This window comes from Varanus komodoensis, unplaced genomic scaffold (assembly GCF_004798865.1).
Source record: "Varanus komodoensis strain SLA01 unplaced genomic scaffold, ASM479886v1 scaffold193, whole genome shotgun sequence".
In the NCBI taxonomy this organism is placed as follows: domain Eukaryota; kingdom Metazoa; phylum Chordata; class Lepidosauria; order Squamata; family Varanidae; genus Varanus; species Varanus komodoensis.
This window is the reverse complement of record NW_025335558.1, coordinates 53820-68911: the sequence shown is the minus strand read 5'-3', so window position 1 is coordinate 68911 and position 15092 is coordinate 53820. Positions and strand designations below refer to the sequence as shown.

At 39.5% G+C, this 15092-nt stretch overlaps 1 protein-coding gene and 1 pseudogene across 1 annotated transcript in view; one reads left to right on the top strand and one right to left on the bottom strand.

Annotated features, from left to right (window-relative positions):
• LOC123022462 (olfactory receptor 12D1-like) overlaps positions 1 to 212 on the bottom strand; it is a 1029-nt gene extending 817 nt beyond the window's left edge. Inside the window, exon 1 of the mRNA XM_044428158.1 lies at positions 1 to 212. This exon is cut by the window's left edge and continues 817 nt beyond it. Within this exon, the coding sequence (XP_044284093.1) occupies positions 1 to 212 (212 nt within the window).
• A 1458-nt stretch (positions 213 to 1670) lies between these two features.
• On the top strand, positions 1671 to 14760 carry LOC123022461 (annotated as a pseudogene).
• Positions 14761 to 15092: the final 332 nt, after the last annotated feature.

The following is a 15092-nucleotide window of genomic DNA, read 5'->3' as shown; positions in this document are numbered from 1 at the left end:
GTGTGAAGTTGGGTCTCTGCCATCACCACATACAAAATGGTCCCATTACCCAACACACTTGCAAGATAGAGGATCAAGAAGAGAGCAAATAGGATATTCTGAACCTCCTGTTGATCTGTTAGACCCATCAGAATGAAATGTGTAATCTTTGTTTGATTCTCCAGGTTTCTGGAAACAAGCTGAAAAAGATTAATAATTTTGAATGTCAGCATTATTCTTAAAACAGAACGAAAAAGATCGAATGAAAAATATTAAGCAATGTGTGGTGTCCTATGACTGGAAGATAAAGAATAAAGGCATGCATACAACGGACATTATCATAGCCACAATCATTTTGTAAGCTCTGTTCTCTCTACTGTTAATTATGGTTGAAGATTTTTTTTCCAGTAGTAGACTAAATCCAGAATACCCTCTGGGAAATTTGATTGCTTCCCTAATAGCTCTTGCAATTAGCACAACAAAAGCAATTCATCCATGAACTATTTATTTCTTTGTCAGTGCCAAGTCAATATTTTCCAACCTGGTTGTGGTTGGAAAATAATAACTTGTGGTTGTGCTAGGCTAGAGCGGATGATCAGGATAAAAGCATTACAAACTTCACTGTGATGACATGCCCATATTTTGATCATGCATGAAGCTTGCTCAGTTCAGATGCAGTGAATAAATTATAACCAGAGTGAAAATCTGAGGGGTGGAACCCCCTGTGAAGTTAGTCTCTGAAAGCCCAGCCACAATTGATGGGATCTTTATGTGTAGTGCAGGGTCTACAGAGAAGAACTTCATGGTGGGTTTTGATCTAGGTGATTGTCCAGGATATAAAGTCCACTGTGCCAGAGACCCTGACTTCAGATTTTATACAGTCTTTTTACACTGCTTCCTGAAAAGTATGTTCTTGCTACTCTTCAGAGGTAATCAACTGATTGCCAAGAATGGAGTAGAGTCATGGCTTTCTTAAATATAAGAGGAAATGTGCAGATATTGCAATAGAGCTACAAGTATATCTGAACAACAACCCACTCCCTTGTTCATTGCCTTGAGCCTTCATATCACCTGGGAAGAAAATTGTGTCTCTGTTTCCTGATTTCTCATTAAAGAAATCCATGAATGGTTTGAGAGAACCTGAATGGTACAATAAGAAACAAAACAACACAAAAATGATCCCCAGCTTGGGACTCATGTGTTTGATCATACACACTATACAGTCCTCAGTGCCAAAGAAACCAACCCCAAATAACACCAGCAGGTGTCTTGTTAGGTTTGAATGGCCTCATGTTTGCTTTAAACTCAACCTTCTTATTGCACTTTTAGTGATTCCTTATGTGCTCAGGACACATTGGTTCTTTGGAAATCTTCTGATGAACTAATTCACAGAAATCAAACATACAAGGCTTCCCTGATTTCAACCTTGTTATTGTGCAGTCTTCTATTCTTCATTTGTGCATCCTACTTCCAAATGTGAAACTGTGGTAGTGCTTAGCTTGGCTGTTTTCTTTTGTTTTCATAAAGGTTACCATACATGTCACACATGATAGAAAATGAAGGCACTCTCCTAGCTGCTGAGAAAAAGCAAAAGATGGGTATGAACAGCACTATTTGGTCAAAACCAAACGTGGCTGACATGATCAGTGGTTAAAGGAAAGTTCAGTGCTTCAAACACATAAGATTGGAACATGAAACATGAGAGGTAAGAATCAAGGCAAACTGAAAACTGTAAAGCAAGAAATGAAAGACTTTAACATCACAGTGTTTTTGTTAGAAGACTGGAGTGAACTGAAGTGGGACATGGTCAGTCAGAAAACACAAAGTGTTTTACTCCAGTAATGACAAACTCAGAAATGATTATAATACTGAGGCAAGATGTACCACAGGCAATAAGGGGACATAATGAACAATCCAATTGAATTAGATCAACCAGAATTCATTGAGAACCTATCAATATAACCATCATTCCATGGTTCATTATTCATCACATGAAAGAATCAAAATCAAATGGTGGCAGAAATAAGGTAAGAATCTCAAATGCAGCTTTCAGCAACAAAAACACACACGACAGCAACAACAACAAAGCAGAAGAATCATACTACATGGCAGAAGGTGGTGGTAGTAGTAGCAGTAGTAGGAGGAGGAACCTTTATAGGCATGACAATACAAATCTATGTAAATCCACACAGCTCTGCAGAGAATCCCCAAGCACAACATCGCTGATGGGTGCTAGTTTGACTCAACAATCTCCCACAGAAAGTCTGCTGTTCTCTCCAATGTGGCAGCCAACTCTGTGGATAGGACAAATCAGATAATTTCATGGTCTGAACAAGCTCTCATATGGATATATATTGTATCCACATACTTGGTGTGCAACTCTTCAAAAAGTTAGCAGCCCAAAAGCATGTGAGATATTGTTTCCACACCTCACCCACATTGGCAGTGCCTTTCAATATATGGCACCCACTTGAATCTATGCATTAGGGTGGACAGCATGACATTGCATCTTGTCAAAGACTATGCCCTGCTCTCTTGTGGCCCTTTAAGAATGTCAAAAAACACAGCTGTTTGTCTTATTTTGATTGAAATGTGTAGGAACAGAGGGGGATATGTTTTATTGGAAGCACTCAACAACTCCTAGAATTCTATGTCCAAAATTCTCCTTAATCACTTGGAAAGCCTGTGTTTGACTTAGAAAACCTAATTGATCAGGGTCTATATCCGCAATTTCTTGACAGGAGAGGAGGTCCCTATTGGAAGTACAGAGTCTTCCAATAGGGACTCTGTATAAGATATAATACTTCGGGTATTATTTTTGCCTTGAAAATTGGAAGCACAGCCACCACATAGCTATTCCCTGTGTTGAAGCAGAATTTTATAAAGGACTGAGCTGAAAGCTGGGCCTCATTATGTACAGCTTTCCGATGATAGATGCAGGAGTTCTTACAATAAAAAATAATTCCCAGATAGTTGAATTGTTTAACCTGTTCTACAATGTTACCCTTAAATTTCCAGGAATTTTCTCCCCATGTTTTAGCAAAGACCATTAGTTTGGATTTGCCGCAATTTGCAGGCCATTTTTTTCCAAATATTCTGTGCTGCTGTCAATCAAACAATTTAAACCTATGCACGATTCTGAGAGAATTACTGCAACCTTACCTTTCATCCCACCAAGTTTACATGATCTCCACCAAGTCATACTCTCCTATTCCCGGGAGAGGCTCAAGCTCTTTCTGCTTCTTACCCATGCATCTCAGCACCTTCCCACAAATCCCTTTCCTTGGGTCCCTGGCCTCCTCCTTTCTCCCAGCCTCCCTGATACTGGCCGCCTCTTCATAAGCGTCCTGCCAGTCCCTGCAGTACCTCTAACACCCTGGACACGTAACCCTGGTCCTCTCTCATTTCTTCTCCCATCAGGAAGAAATTAGGGAGTTAATTTTGCAGCTAAAATTGGAGAAAGTTGCTGGGCCAGATGCTATCCCACCTGATATGTTAAAAAACAATCTGAATTGGTGGGCCTTGAGTCTTGCTTTCCTGTTCACAATGGTAGGAAACAGAGAAAATGCCTAAATTGTGAGCCACCCTGAGGCTTTTTTGCGATGGGGGCAGCATAGAATGTTTTAAATAAATAAATAAATCCTGGAATCAGGCTATTGCAGTTCCTATTTATTAAAAAATGCAATTATAACCAGCCTTCTAACTTTAGACCATTAAGTCTGTTACTGGTAGTGGGAAAAGTCTATGGGAAATATCTATTACACAAACTTCACTCATGGATTCTTGAACGAAAAATCCTTGTCCCAGAGCTAGCAGGGTTTAGACAAGGCAAATATGCAATAGACAATTGTGTAATATTATCCCACCTTATACATAAACAGGTGGGAAAAGCAATTTCTAGACTGTACGCCATCTTTTTTGATTTACAGGAAGCTTTTGATTTAACCGTTAAAGGGATAGCCTTTGGGTTAAGCTACAAAAGCTATGAATTGATAAAAGACTCCTAATCATAATAACATCATGTTCAGATCCATTCTGCCAGGTCAGGTAATCATGGACAGTAGAACTAACCCAACCATTTCCAAGTAATAAGGGAGTGAAATGAGGATGTATCCTAGCATCAACCTTGTTTAATCTCTTCATAAATGCATTAGCATCCCATCTGAACAGTGCAGAAGGTCATAGTCCTGGACTCAGGTTGCGTATAGTCATACTGCTGCTTTACGTTATTTAAAGTTTTCATAGACTGCCTCTTTACTGGCAATTCAGGACAGTTTATAGCAAACAAGAAGTAAAAATAGGAATTAAAATGGCACAGCATGTAGTAATACACTAATATAAAACACATTAAAACAAAAAACATTAAAATAATGCAAACATAAAAAGGTTTTCACCTGGCGCCAAAAAGAAAGAAGCGATGACCCCAGGTGAACTTCTCTGGGGAGTGTTTTCCATAATTGGGGTGTCACCACAGAGAAGGCCCTCCTCTGGGTAACCACCCCCCTAATCTCTTTATGCTCCTGGGGAACCTGTTGTGGACCGTTTACTAACTATAGTTCTTTCCCCTTCTCCTGAACATCCATATGCTGCTGGAGAATCTTTGGAGAGGTTACTTGAATGGTCACTTCCAGGATTAGTTCCATTGAGCCTAGATTGCTAGCTGTGGGAGAACGCTTATGAAAGCAAGTGATTTTTCAATGCATCTTGTCATTGAAACCAGATCAATCATCTCACTCTGAGCCAGAGTTTCTCAGGACATCTGATGCTGGACTGTTTCTTTTCCACTGAAAGAGTTCATCTTAATAGATTTAAGAGTAGTTGACCTTAATGCTGGCTATTTATCAGCCTGTTGTTTCCTTCTCACTGGCAACAGCAGTTTTATATTTGTGTCTATGAATATTCTTCTAGCTTGGATGTCAAAGGAGATCAAATATCTCATTTTCAGAAGTGTCAGTAGGATTGTTGGCAAGGCAAATTTTATGAGGATTCCTATTTTGTTTAATGGCCCTAGCAATGTTTCAATTGATTTTAGATCTTTGTTTTGCTTCCTTTCTCAGCAAACTGCACAAGGATCTCAATACCCTTTGCCTATTCAACCATTTTGCTCTGTTCATAAGATGTTCAGCAATCTCAGGAGTTATTTGATCCATCTGGAGCACCATGAGATGATTCCATTTACAGGTTCATTCCTCCAGTTCTTCCCATTCTTATCTCATCCCCTGTTCCAGTTGGACATCTGAGCCATAGGACTTGGGGTTTTTCCATTATTAGTTAATGCCTTCTGTACTGCATCTATTTAACAGGCAATGTGTTCAAGTTTGCAAAAAATTGCCCTAACGGTTTTCCCTATTATGTTACAATGCTCACCCACATGAGACAGCATTTGGGCTCCAGGAAGATTCCAATCCTTAGTAGTTTGTGTATCTTGGGCTAATCAGCTAGAGTTTTCCTCTGATGAAGTATTTATCTTGGCCCTTACAACCTTGTGGGTCACCTTTCTGGGTAAGAGGAAGGTGCGGTCATCTGTGAGAAGCAGGTTTTTTTACTTCCCAGGGACTGTTTCTAAGAAGTATTTATTTGGAGAGGCAAAATCAAACAAGTCTCCAGCTCAGGTTCAGCCCAAGTTTTTAATTCATCTAAATGCAGCTGTTTTGCCCCCTTGGTAGGAGAACTGTGGCATGGAGAGGCCCTCTGCCTTTTCTTTCTATTCCCCATAATCTGGTGGTGTTCATCTGTAGCCAGCAAACACTTCAAAACACTCCAAAACAATCTTCATCTTCAAAGCATGAAGAAGAAAACTAACCCCCCATCTGCCAAGGTTTCCAGACCAAAAATCCAGTAACAAAACAAAGTTAAAAGGATATACTAAATTTTAAAAAATAAATAAAAGAAGCAAAGCCTTAACCACCTGCAGTGCAAGCTGCCTACCTGCTATCAGCCTTTTTCTCAATAGAGGAATTCTGGCTGAAAGTGAAAAAGTGAGTTGCAAGTACATGGAAAACAATGAAGTTCGTAATTCTATATAGTTCACCTTAAACATAGAAACAGGGAGTCAGAAGGCCCTGCTGGGTCATCTAGTCTGACCCCCAGCTCCAGCTGGCTCCACTCATGACATGCCTACTTTATGCATGTCCAGCCTATCCTTGAACACCCTCACTGATGGGGTTTCAAGCACCTCCCATGGAAGCCCGTTCTGGGGTCTGCACTGTCAGGAAGTATTTCCTGGCATCCAAATTGAACCTTTGTTCCCTGAGCTTGGCTCCGTTGAAATGCATCCTGCCCTCCTCTGCAGGGAAGAACAGGTCTCTACCCACCTCTGTGTGACACCCCCTCATGTACCTACACCCCCTCACATACCTAAAGTTGAGTCCAAATCATTTCCCCAATTGTAAAAATCAGACTTGAAACTAGTTATTCCCAAATGACAAGTGCAGTGGAGGTGGACATTGGTAAAACATGTCTCATGCTTTTCAGAACTTTAATGATCATGGGTAATTACAACCAATTGCTGCTACCCTGAGGAATGATATCATCTGGCATTAAGGAATATAATTTTTCTCTTCCATGACAGATAGCGTGTTGCAACCAGTAGCTGATTATTTCTGCTGCAATTTTGAAATCAACAGGCATTTATGCTGCAAATCCCCATGGAGTTCCACAGTCTATCCATAGCCCTTGCATCATTCTGAGATAAATCTAAAGAAAAACAGACTCCACTAGTCTTCCTGTAGACAGATCTGCATGGCCTGAGCTATACGGTATGACCATCCAACTCAGGCTGAAATATTAAAGGACCTTCTAGAGATGAATTGACATCTAGAAGGAAATGTTTGATGCAAGATGGTAGTTTTTTTGGTGTTGCTATCAGCACAGCTTTCTTAAGTGGTGTGCAAGTTTCCTGCTTGTGGCTGTACGGTCAGTAAACCTCTTCCTATTCTTCACAAATATTATCAGAAAGGAGACTTCATCATTGCTGGCATTACCACTCAAATCTATGTCTTCTTCAGTCCTATTACTTTTGAAAACTCTCCTTTCCTGGAAGAGAAGGATGACCGTATGCAAGGAGACAGGGTGCTGTGATTTCTCACTTTCTTTGTTTTATAGCAAACGCTGCTTAGATAATAAACTTGAGGACAACATGGCTTTGAATTTGCTTTGCTTTCTTTGGAAGAACATCTGTCCCTTAGAAGTAGACATGAAATACTTCCCCCAGATCTTTGTCCCATTCATAGTTAGTTAATTTTTACTGGTCATAGGTGATGGTAGCAGGATAGTTGGAAAAAAATGGCAACTGGGGAGAAGACACACAGTGTGATTAAAAGGACAATTTGCACACTTCATTGTCTTCCATTAAGACAAGAAACCAAAGGGGGATGTTTTAGTTTTGATCTTTCCAACTTTATTTCCAGGGACTAGATGAGGAGAGCATCAGAGCCTCAGAATGCTGGTGCTGCCTGGCCCCAGGAACTTTAAGCTTCCTTTCCTGTCAGCTGAGTACTTTCATCCGTTCAATTTGCTGTTTGCGTGTGCTACAAAATCCACCTAAAATATTCAGGAAAAGCAAGAAAGGAGAAAATGACAAGCCCCTCTGTCATCGTAATGTCATTTCCTCCCCCACAAAACTATGCCTTCCTTTCCATGTGTAAAGCATTTCTTCATATAGAAATTGTATTTTTGACATTTCTCAAGCACTTTCTTTCTTGGTGGGACAATAGAGATCTCTGTTTAGTTTTGGGAAACACACAAGAGCAACCCAGGAGTACCTCAGTGCTGCTATTCAAATGATTTGCAGAGAAATTACAAGTGTAGTTCCATATGCCAAGTGACTTCACATTTTTCAGGACTGGAGCTTTGGAAGTCAAATATATGCAATAAAATATGCATTTATATTATGGGAAATGCCATTTAATGAACTGCAGAATGTTCTTGCATGCCAATCTCCCTGCAGGGTGTTGCTTCACAACTACCAGCACATTATGCTCTTGGAATTTGCTGTGAAAGAGATCAATGACAACTCTGACATGCTGACCAATGTCACCCTGGGATTCCAAATCTATAATAATTATTTCAGTGCATTCTGGACTTTGCATGCCTCCATGGATCTTCTTTCTACACCTGGCAGGTTCATCCCTAACTACAAGTGTGATGCCCAAACTCACCTGGTAGCCATTATTGCAGGACCTAACTCTGATACTGGCAAGCAAATGGCAGACATTCTGTGTGTTCACAAACTTCCTCAGGTATGGTAGCTACATCTGGTGTGTGGGCAGAAGAGCCATGCATACTTCTCTTTTCCTCTAGACACTTCTCTTTTTCTTAGTTTGGTTTGTATTCTGTATTGTTCTTATGTTGTACATATAATTGAAGCAAAGAGACAAAACATGAAAGATACTTCAAGTCAAATTCCAGGAAAGGGAAAGTATATTTTTTGTTCATAGTGCAATCCTGTACTCACACATCTGGAAGTAATTAGGCCCTACATCTGAATAGATTTCCATAGGATTTCACCTGGAAACAAGGCTGTGTGTGATTAATTGCAATTCATACATTAATCTTTAAAATTATCAATATGGATACAGGGACATCTGAAGTATTCATATCAGAACAAGCACTAAAGCCCTCCCTTCCCATCTGAACTGAGGAAATATGCAGCAAGGTTCTTTCTGGCTTCACTTACAGATGCAGTGGTAATGCAGAATTTCAAGATATAATTATTGAAAAGGAAAAACAAGAGAATATACAGATGAAAAGGATAGTAAATAAAATCTATAGGTCATAGAAACATAGAAATGGAGCAAGTTGGAAAGGGCTTTTTGTGCCATCTAGTCTGACTCCAGGCTCCAGCCAGCTCTGCTCATATTATCAGGATTAATATAATTTACTTAAAACAACATAGGAAACAGATTTGGGAAAGAATATCAGTAATGAAGATTTTAAAAATATTTGAATGAAGAGGATATTAAAATGTATGTCAGTAAGAATAAAGGAATTTTTAAATACATTGTTATGGAAGTTGTACCTAAGTCCAATGAAGTTGACTTGTATAGATAATGAACACTTCAATTTATGTTGCAGTTCTGGTAGTGAAGAGGGTACCTATTTCTGTATGTGGAATGAGTGCAAATATATAATGAAATTTTGAAAAAGATCTTTAAAGTGTTTAGTAAAAAAATAAGTCAAAATATAGATACATGCTCTGAAAGTGCATTACTTGCAATATTTGCTAAAAACAGAGCTGGCATAATAAAGAAATCATATCAAACGTAACTTCAGTGAGACTGATCAGAGGTTAGAATTGCAAAGTAGAATATGATTACCAATTTTATGACTGGTATAGAGAACTTTGGAATATAGCTATTGATTAACATGTGATATTAAAGTGATAAAAGGGCATATAGAAAAATGTAAGTTTAATGATCTCTAGGGTTGAGTATGTGCTTAAAAATAGGAAAGAATTTAAACTGTGTCAACAGTGGCAGCTGAGCTGCAGACATGTGATCCAAGCAACCAGATCCCCTAATCAGTGGATGTTGCATAACATTGAAGTTATAATTCCAATATAGGCAGAAAAATACTGCTTCACATTTCCATGTTAAACAAGCAAACTGAAATTTTGCAAAAATCACAAAATGATCATCGTGATATAAAAATAATTAAATATTTAGAATGGTAACACTTGCATACAATTTTTTGAGAAATACCTCTCTTCCTCCCTTACTTAAGGTCACATATGACTCCACTCCAACAGTGAATGATAAAATTCAAGGTCTTTTCTTCTACCCAATTTTCCCAAGTACCTCACTTCAAGATAAGGGTATTCTCTGGTTATTCCTACAATTCAGGTGGACATGGATTGGAGCACTTTATGTAAATGGTGAAAATAGAGAAAGGCTTATTCAGCATGTCCTTCCCATGTTTACTGAGAGTGGCATCTGCTTTGATTTCATAGAAGGCTTTCCTTATATGTTCCTTCCTTCCTTTGTCCAGAACAAACATTTGCCAATCTTCTGGGTGATATGATGGATGAGGAGTTTGATCTATGCAAAACTGTCATGAATAGCACAGCCACGGTAGTGCTTGTTTATGGTCCATCTGAGACTATGATGAGGATACGACTATTGCTGAGGATTTCAGAATTGCAGAATATACAAACAAACAACTTAGGTAAGTTTGGATTATGACTGCCCAGATGTATTTCACATTATTTTCCTTCCAAACGAGTTGGGGTGTGCAATTCATCCATGCTGCTATATCTGTGGCAAGTCACTCAAAGCAGATGTTGGGATTCCAGAAGTTTCTGCAGATGAAAAAGTATTTTGCAACAACAGAAGATGGCTTCATCAGGCATTTCTGGGAGCAAGATTTAGCTATTCATGCCCCAACCTGTGGCAAAGGAGGAGGCTGAAGAAGTCTGCAGTGGGTAGGAGAAGCTGGAGTCTCTCCCTGCATCTACCTTTGAGGCTGATATCACTTCCCACAGCTACAGCATCTACAATGCAGTCTATGCGGTGGCCCATGCCCTGCAAGCCATGCAGTCATCCAAACGGAGACACAGAGCCATGGTGGATGGGTGCAGAAAGTGGCCTTGGAGTCACCATCCATGGAAGGTGACATTCTGAGTTTAATAGTGTGGGGGGCTGGGACAGTGTGCTTTAACATGCATTTGATGATGAACAGAGGAGTGCCTGAGGTGTTTTGAGCATCTCCTTGATTGTCCCCCATTTATACTTCACTGATACTGTTAGTTAAATGTACGCACTTCTTTGGAGACGACCACTAGGGAGACCCCATCTCTATCAGTATCAGCACTTTATCAGCAGGCTTTTGTCTTTATTTTTTAAATCACTGTTTGTATAAAGCTCAAGCACTCGGGTCTGGTACAACATATTTCTAAGTTTCCCTAATTCCTTTCCTAAAGATGAATTTTTGTTAGCAGTTTTGTTCAAATTATTGTGTAAATCTGGGCACATACCTCATCTCCATTTAATAGTGGAAATGTCAACTTGTAAGAGCAAAGGAAAACCAGGTTATCTCAATCCCCAGGTTTTTGGAGTTATCTTTTGCATGGGGGTGGAGATTTGAAGTGAGCACCCCAAGCAGGTCTATCAGTGGCAAGAAAGAGCTGGTGGCTTGTAGAGTAAGGATGCTCAGCTATTGGGAAAACTTTTCAGTACTTCACCGCAGTACACAGACAAGATGAGACTGTGGGGGAATTGCTGCCATTAGGCGCATCACTATCCTAAGGTAGATTCCTGTCATTGCTCTCATTGTGATGCAAAATGCACCTATGCTTTGGCCCACAAACATAAGTATCTCAAGTGGAATATGGTAAGATGAGGAGAAGAAAAAGGTTGAAATCCCTTTGAAAAAGCATATAATCTAGAGACAGTCATGCAAAACAGAAGAAATCAGGAAAGGTGAATAAATGAAACAAGGTGTAAGGAAGGGAGTAGAATAGTCAGAAAAAAAATAGCTTCCACTTAAATAACATGCTCCACCATATAACAAACAATATATTGGTTAGAGTTTTGAGTAACACACTAGAAAGCAGTGATGGCAAAGAGGATTGCTTAAAGCAACCCTTGTATGCACAGCCATACCCATATGTCTTCGGGCCACCATCCATCTTTCTCAAGAAGGATTCAGAAATAGTCGCAGTCTTAGATTTTGGGGTAGAAAGGGGTTAAACAGATAAGGAAAGAGAGCTGTAGAGACACTGCAAGACGAATGCACACCAGACAGAAGAAAAAAGGCATAACAGGCTGACACATGATAACAGCCTCAAATAACAGGCTGACGCATGAGCTGGGGGTTCTGAGCATGAGCAAGAAATAAAATTAGAGCAAATGTACTTGAAATTTGCAGGAGGAAATGACACATCCCAGGAAGAACTGAAATCCTCCATTGTTACTGCAATAATCAGGGAGTCAACTAAAGTATAATAGCAATGATATTTTAAGATTTCATTTAGGAGGTCAAATGATGCTAAGAACATGGATGTAGAAGACACTGTGCTGGACTGGGGATCCAATAGATTCCTTGTGCTCAGGTCACCAGATCCCCATCCACTTTGTCATGGCTCAGAGTCCAGGCTCCTGATGGGACATTGAGAGAATGAGAGAGAAAGGAATTGTATGAAAGTGTTTGTGACCATCTACCATCATGTTCCCCTTTTTGTACAGTACAACCAAACTGTTTTCATTTTAACCCAGCTTCACCACTTTCTGAGATTCATCTCGTTTAACAACAGTGCTAGGGATAAAGTTTCACTTGATGAAAATGGAGAAGTAGAAGCTGGATTTGACATTATCATCTGGGTCACCTATCCAAACCAATCCTTTTGTAGAGTGAAAGTTGGAAAGATTGACCCAATGTTTCCCCTAGACAAAATACTCACCACATGTGAAGATGCCATTGTATGGCCCAGCATATTTAACCAGATAGGTTCCAAAGAAATGCCATGCTATATCAAGTTCTTTCTGAAATTTTCAAAATATGGATCAACCAAAGAAGCCTGAGAAGTTGTCTGGTACAGTTTTAATCATTGTATTTCAGCTGTTCCCCTCCCCCTGCTTTCCCATTTAACAAATGAAACACAAAGTTAGGATTATGAAAAAGTTTAAAAACACAATAAAAATGGGAGCAAGCATTATGAATGCACAATCAATGTTTCACATGAGGATACTGTATACTGTATCCAACTTTTATTTTCTCTAAGTGCTTGACAGTGCTTGGATAGTGCCATTATTGCACATATTAATGCATGCAAACTTTGTATCATCTCCTTTAATCAAAATCCATGGCCAAAGAAAGAAAGGCTGATTGTGCATGGCAAGGAACATTCAAAATATAAAACCATCTTTGACAGATAGCATGAAATGGTGAACAGTTCTGGGAAACCAGAATTCTGTGTGTTCCTTTCCCTTTTTTTCCAGAAGACAGTGTGTTCCCTGCACAAGGAAACATGAATCGATTCTTGTTCTACTGATCAGTGAAATCTTCTCACTGATCAAAAAAAGGTCACCACTTTTCACTGTTCAAACTTTCTTCCCTTTCCTTTGCAATCAGTCAGTCTCCCTTTCTCTGTGCAATGACAATTGCTTTTCCGGTTCTAGAAAGGCAAAGAAGGAAGGAAAGCCCTTCTGTTGCTGTGATTGCCTTCCATGTTCAAACGGGAAATTTCTAACCAAACAGGTATGTTTCTACAGGAGTCTAAAATGCCAATGTGTTGATAGTTGTCCAGCATGTCTGTATTGAATAGATGTCATTTTCCTGGAGTATAACCCATGAGGGAAAATGGCTGCTATTTACTGTATTTACAAAACTTAACTTCCAAATGGCTTTGGAGACCCAGATACATGAAGGGAATTCTATATTGAAATTTTAGGCAGTTCAAGAACAGGTCCATCTCACTTCAGGATGGTGTTCTCTGCAAATGCAGCACAACCTACACCACAGATAAGGGCCTGGTTCAAAATTTGTCAAATTCTCTGCATGAAGTCTGAAACACATCATTCTTTTTCTCAATTTTCGCATAGCAGTTGAAATCAATGCAGTTTAAGCAATCACTTGATTTTATTGGTTTATTTTGTTTATTACTTTTGATGTTTTCCCTTTTATTGCTTTTTTGGTTATTTTCTTTTACTTTTTCTTTCTTTGTGTTATACAAATTTATTTATGGCTTTTGATTTATTTATGGCTTATTGATTTTTGTGTGAAAAAAATGCTTCCACGATTCCTCCTGTACACATTTAGCCAAAATACATGATAAGAAGATGGCATAGGATCATTCAGTTCTGATCTAGAAAGTGTCATGGAGGCATGTAGAAATGCAAAATGCAATTTACTCAGGGCTATATTAAAATTTTTGTTTCAGGTATGGATGATTGTTTTCTGTGCCCAGAAGATCAGTATTCTAATGATGACCACAATGCATGCATTCCCAAAAATATACACTTCTTGTCCTACAAAGAACCTCTAGGAATCAGTTTGTCCAGTGTGGCTGTTTTCTTCCATCACGGCTTTGGTTTTCTGGACCTTCATTAACCATCAAGACACCCTCATCGTCAAAGCCAATAATCGGGAACTCACCTACATGCTTCTCATCTCCCTTCCGCTCTGCTTCCTCTGCACATTGCTGTTCATTGGCCAGCCACAGAAAATGGTATGCCTCTTCCAACAAACTGCTTTCGGCATCATCTTCTCTGTGGCTGTCTCCTGTGTGTTAGCAAAAACCATCATTATGGTTCTAGCCTTCATGTCCACCAAGCCAGGATCCACATGAGGAAATGGATGGGGAAGCAACTGGCCAGCACCATCGTTGTGTCCTGCTGCCTCACTCAAGTGGTGATTTGTACTGTGTGGCTTGCAACATCTCCATTCCCAGATTTCATCATGAATGTAATGCCTGAAGAAATTGTCCTGGAATATAATGAAGGGTCATCTGCCATGTTTTACTATGTACTGGTCTTCCTGGGTTTCCTCTCCATTGCAGCCTTAATGGTGACTTTCCCAACCAGGAAATTGCCTGACAGTTTCAATGAAGCCAAGTTCATTTTTTTCAGCATGCTGCTGTTTTGCAGTGTTTGGGTGTCCTTTGTTCCCTCTTACCTGAGCACCAAGGGCAAATACACAGTGGCTGTGGAGATCTTTGCTATCTTAGCTTCTGGTGCTGGAATATTACTTTTCATTTTTTCTCCCAAATGCAACATTATTTTGCTGAAGCCTGAACTAAACAGAAAAGCCCACTTAATAGGGAAGAATTGCCTGTGGCCTAGCTAATTAAAGTTAGCAGTGTTATATGGGAGTAATTAGTTATATCGATTAGGTGCCCCCTCCATTTTTTTCAGTGAATTCTATTGCACAGTCCTGAATATCTTTACACCATCTTTCTGCACAATTTCCCATGACCCAACATAGTAGTCTAAACCATATCATACAATGTATTAATTCCAATTCTTCAAGGAGAGAAATGCACCTGAAGGATTTTTCACCCTATCAATATTCGTGCAAACAACCAACTATTTTTTACGACTTTTTCTAGTGTGATCCCATTACAGACAACAGTAGTCCCTAGGAAAGGAACATAACCTATGCAGATGTATGCACCATAT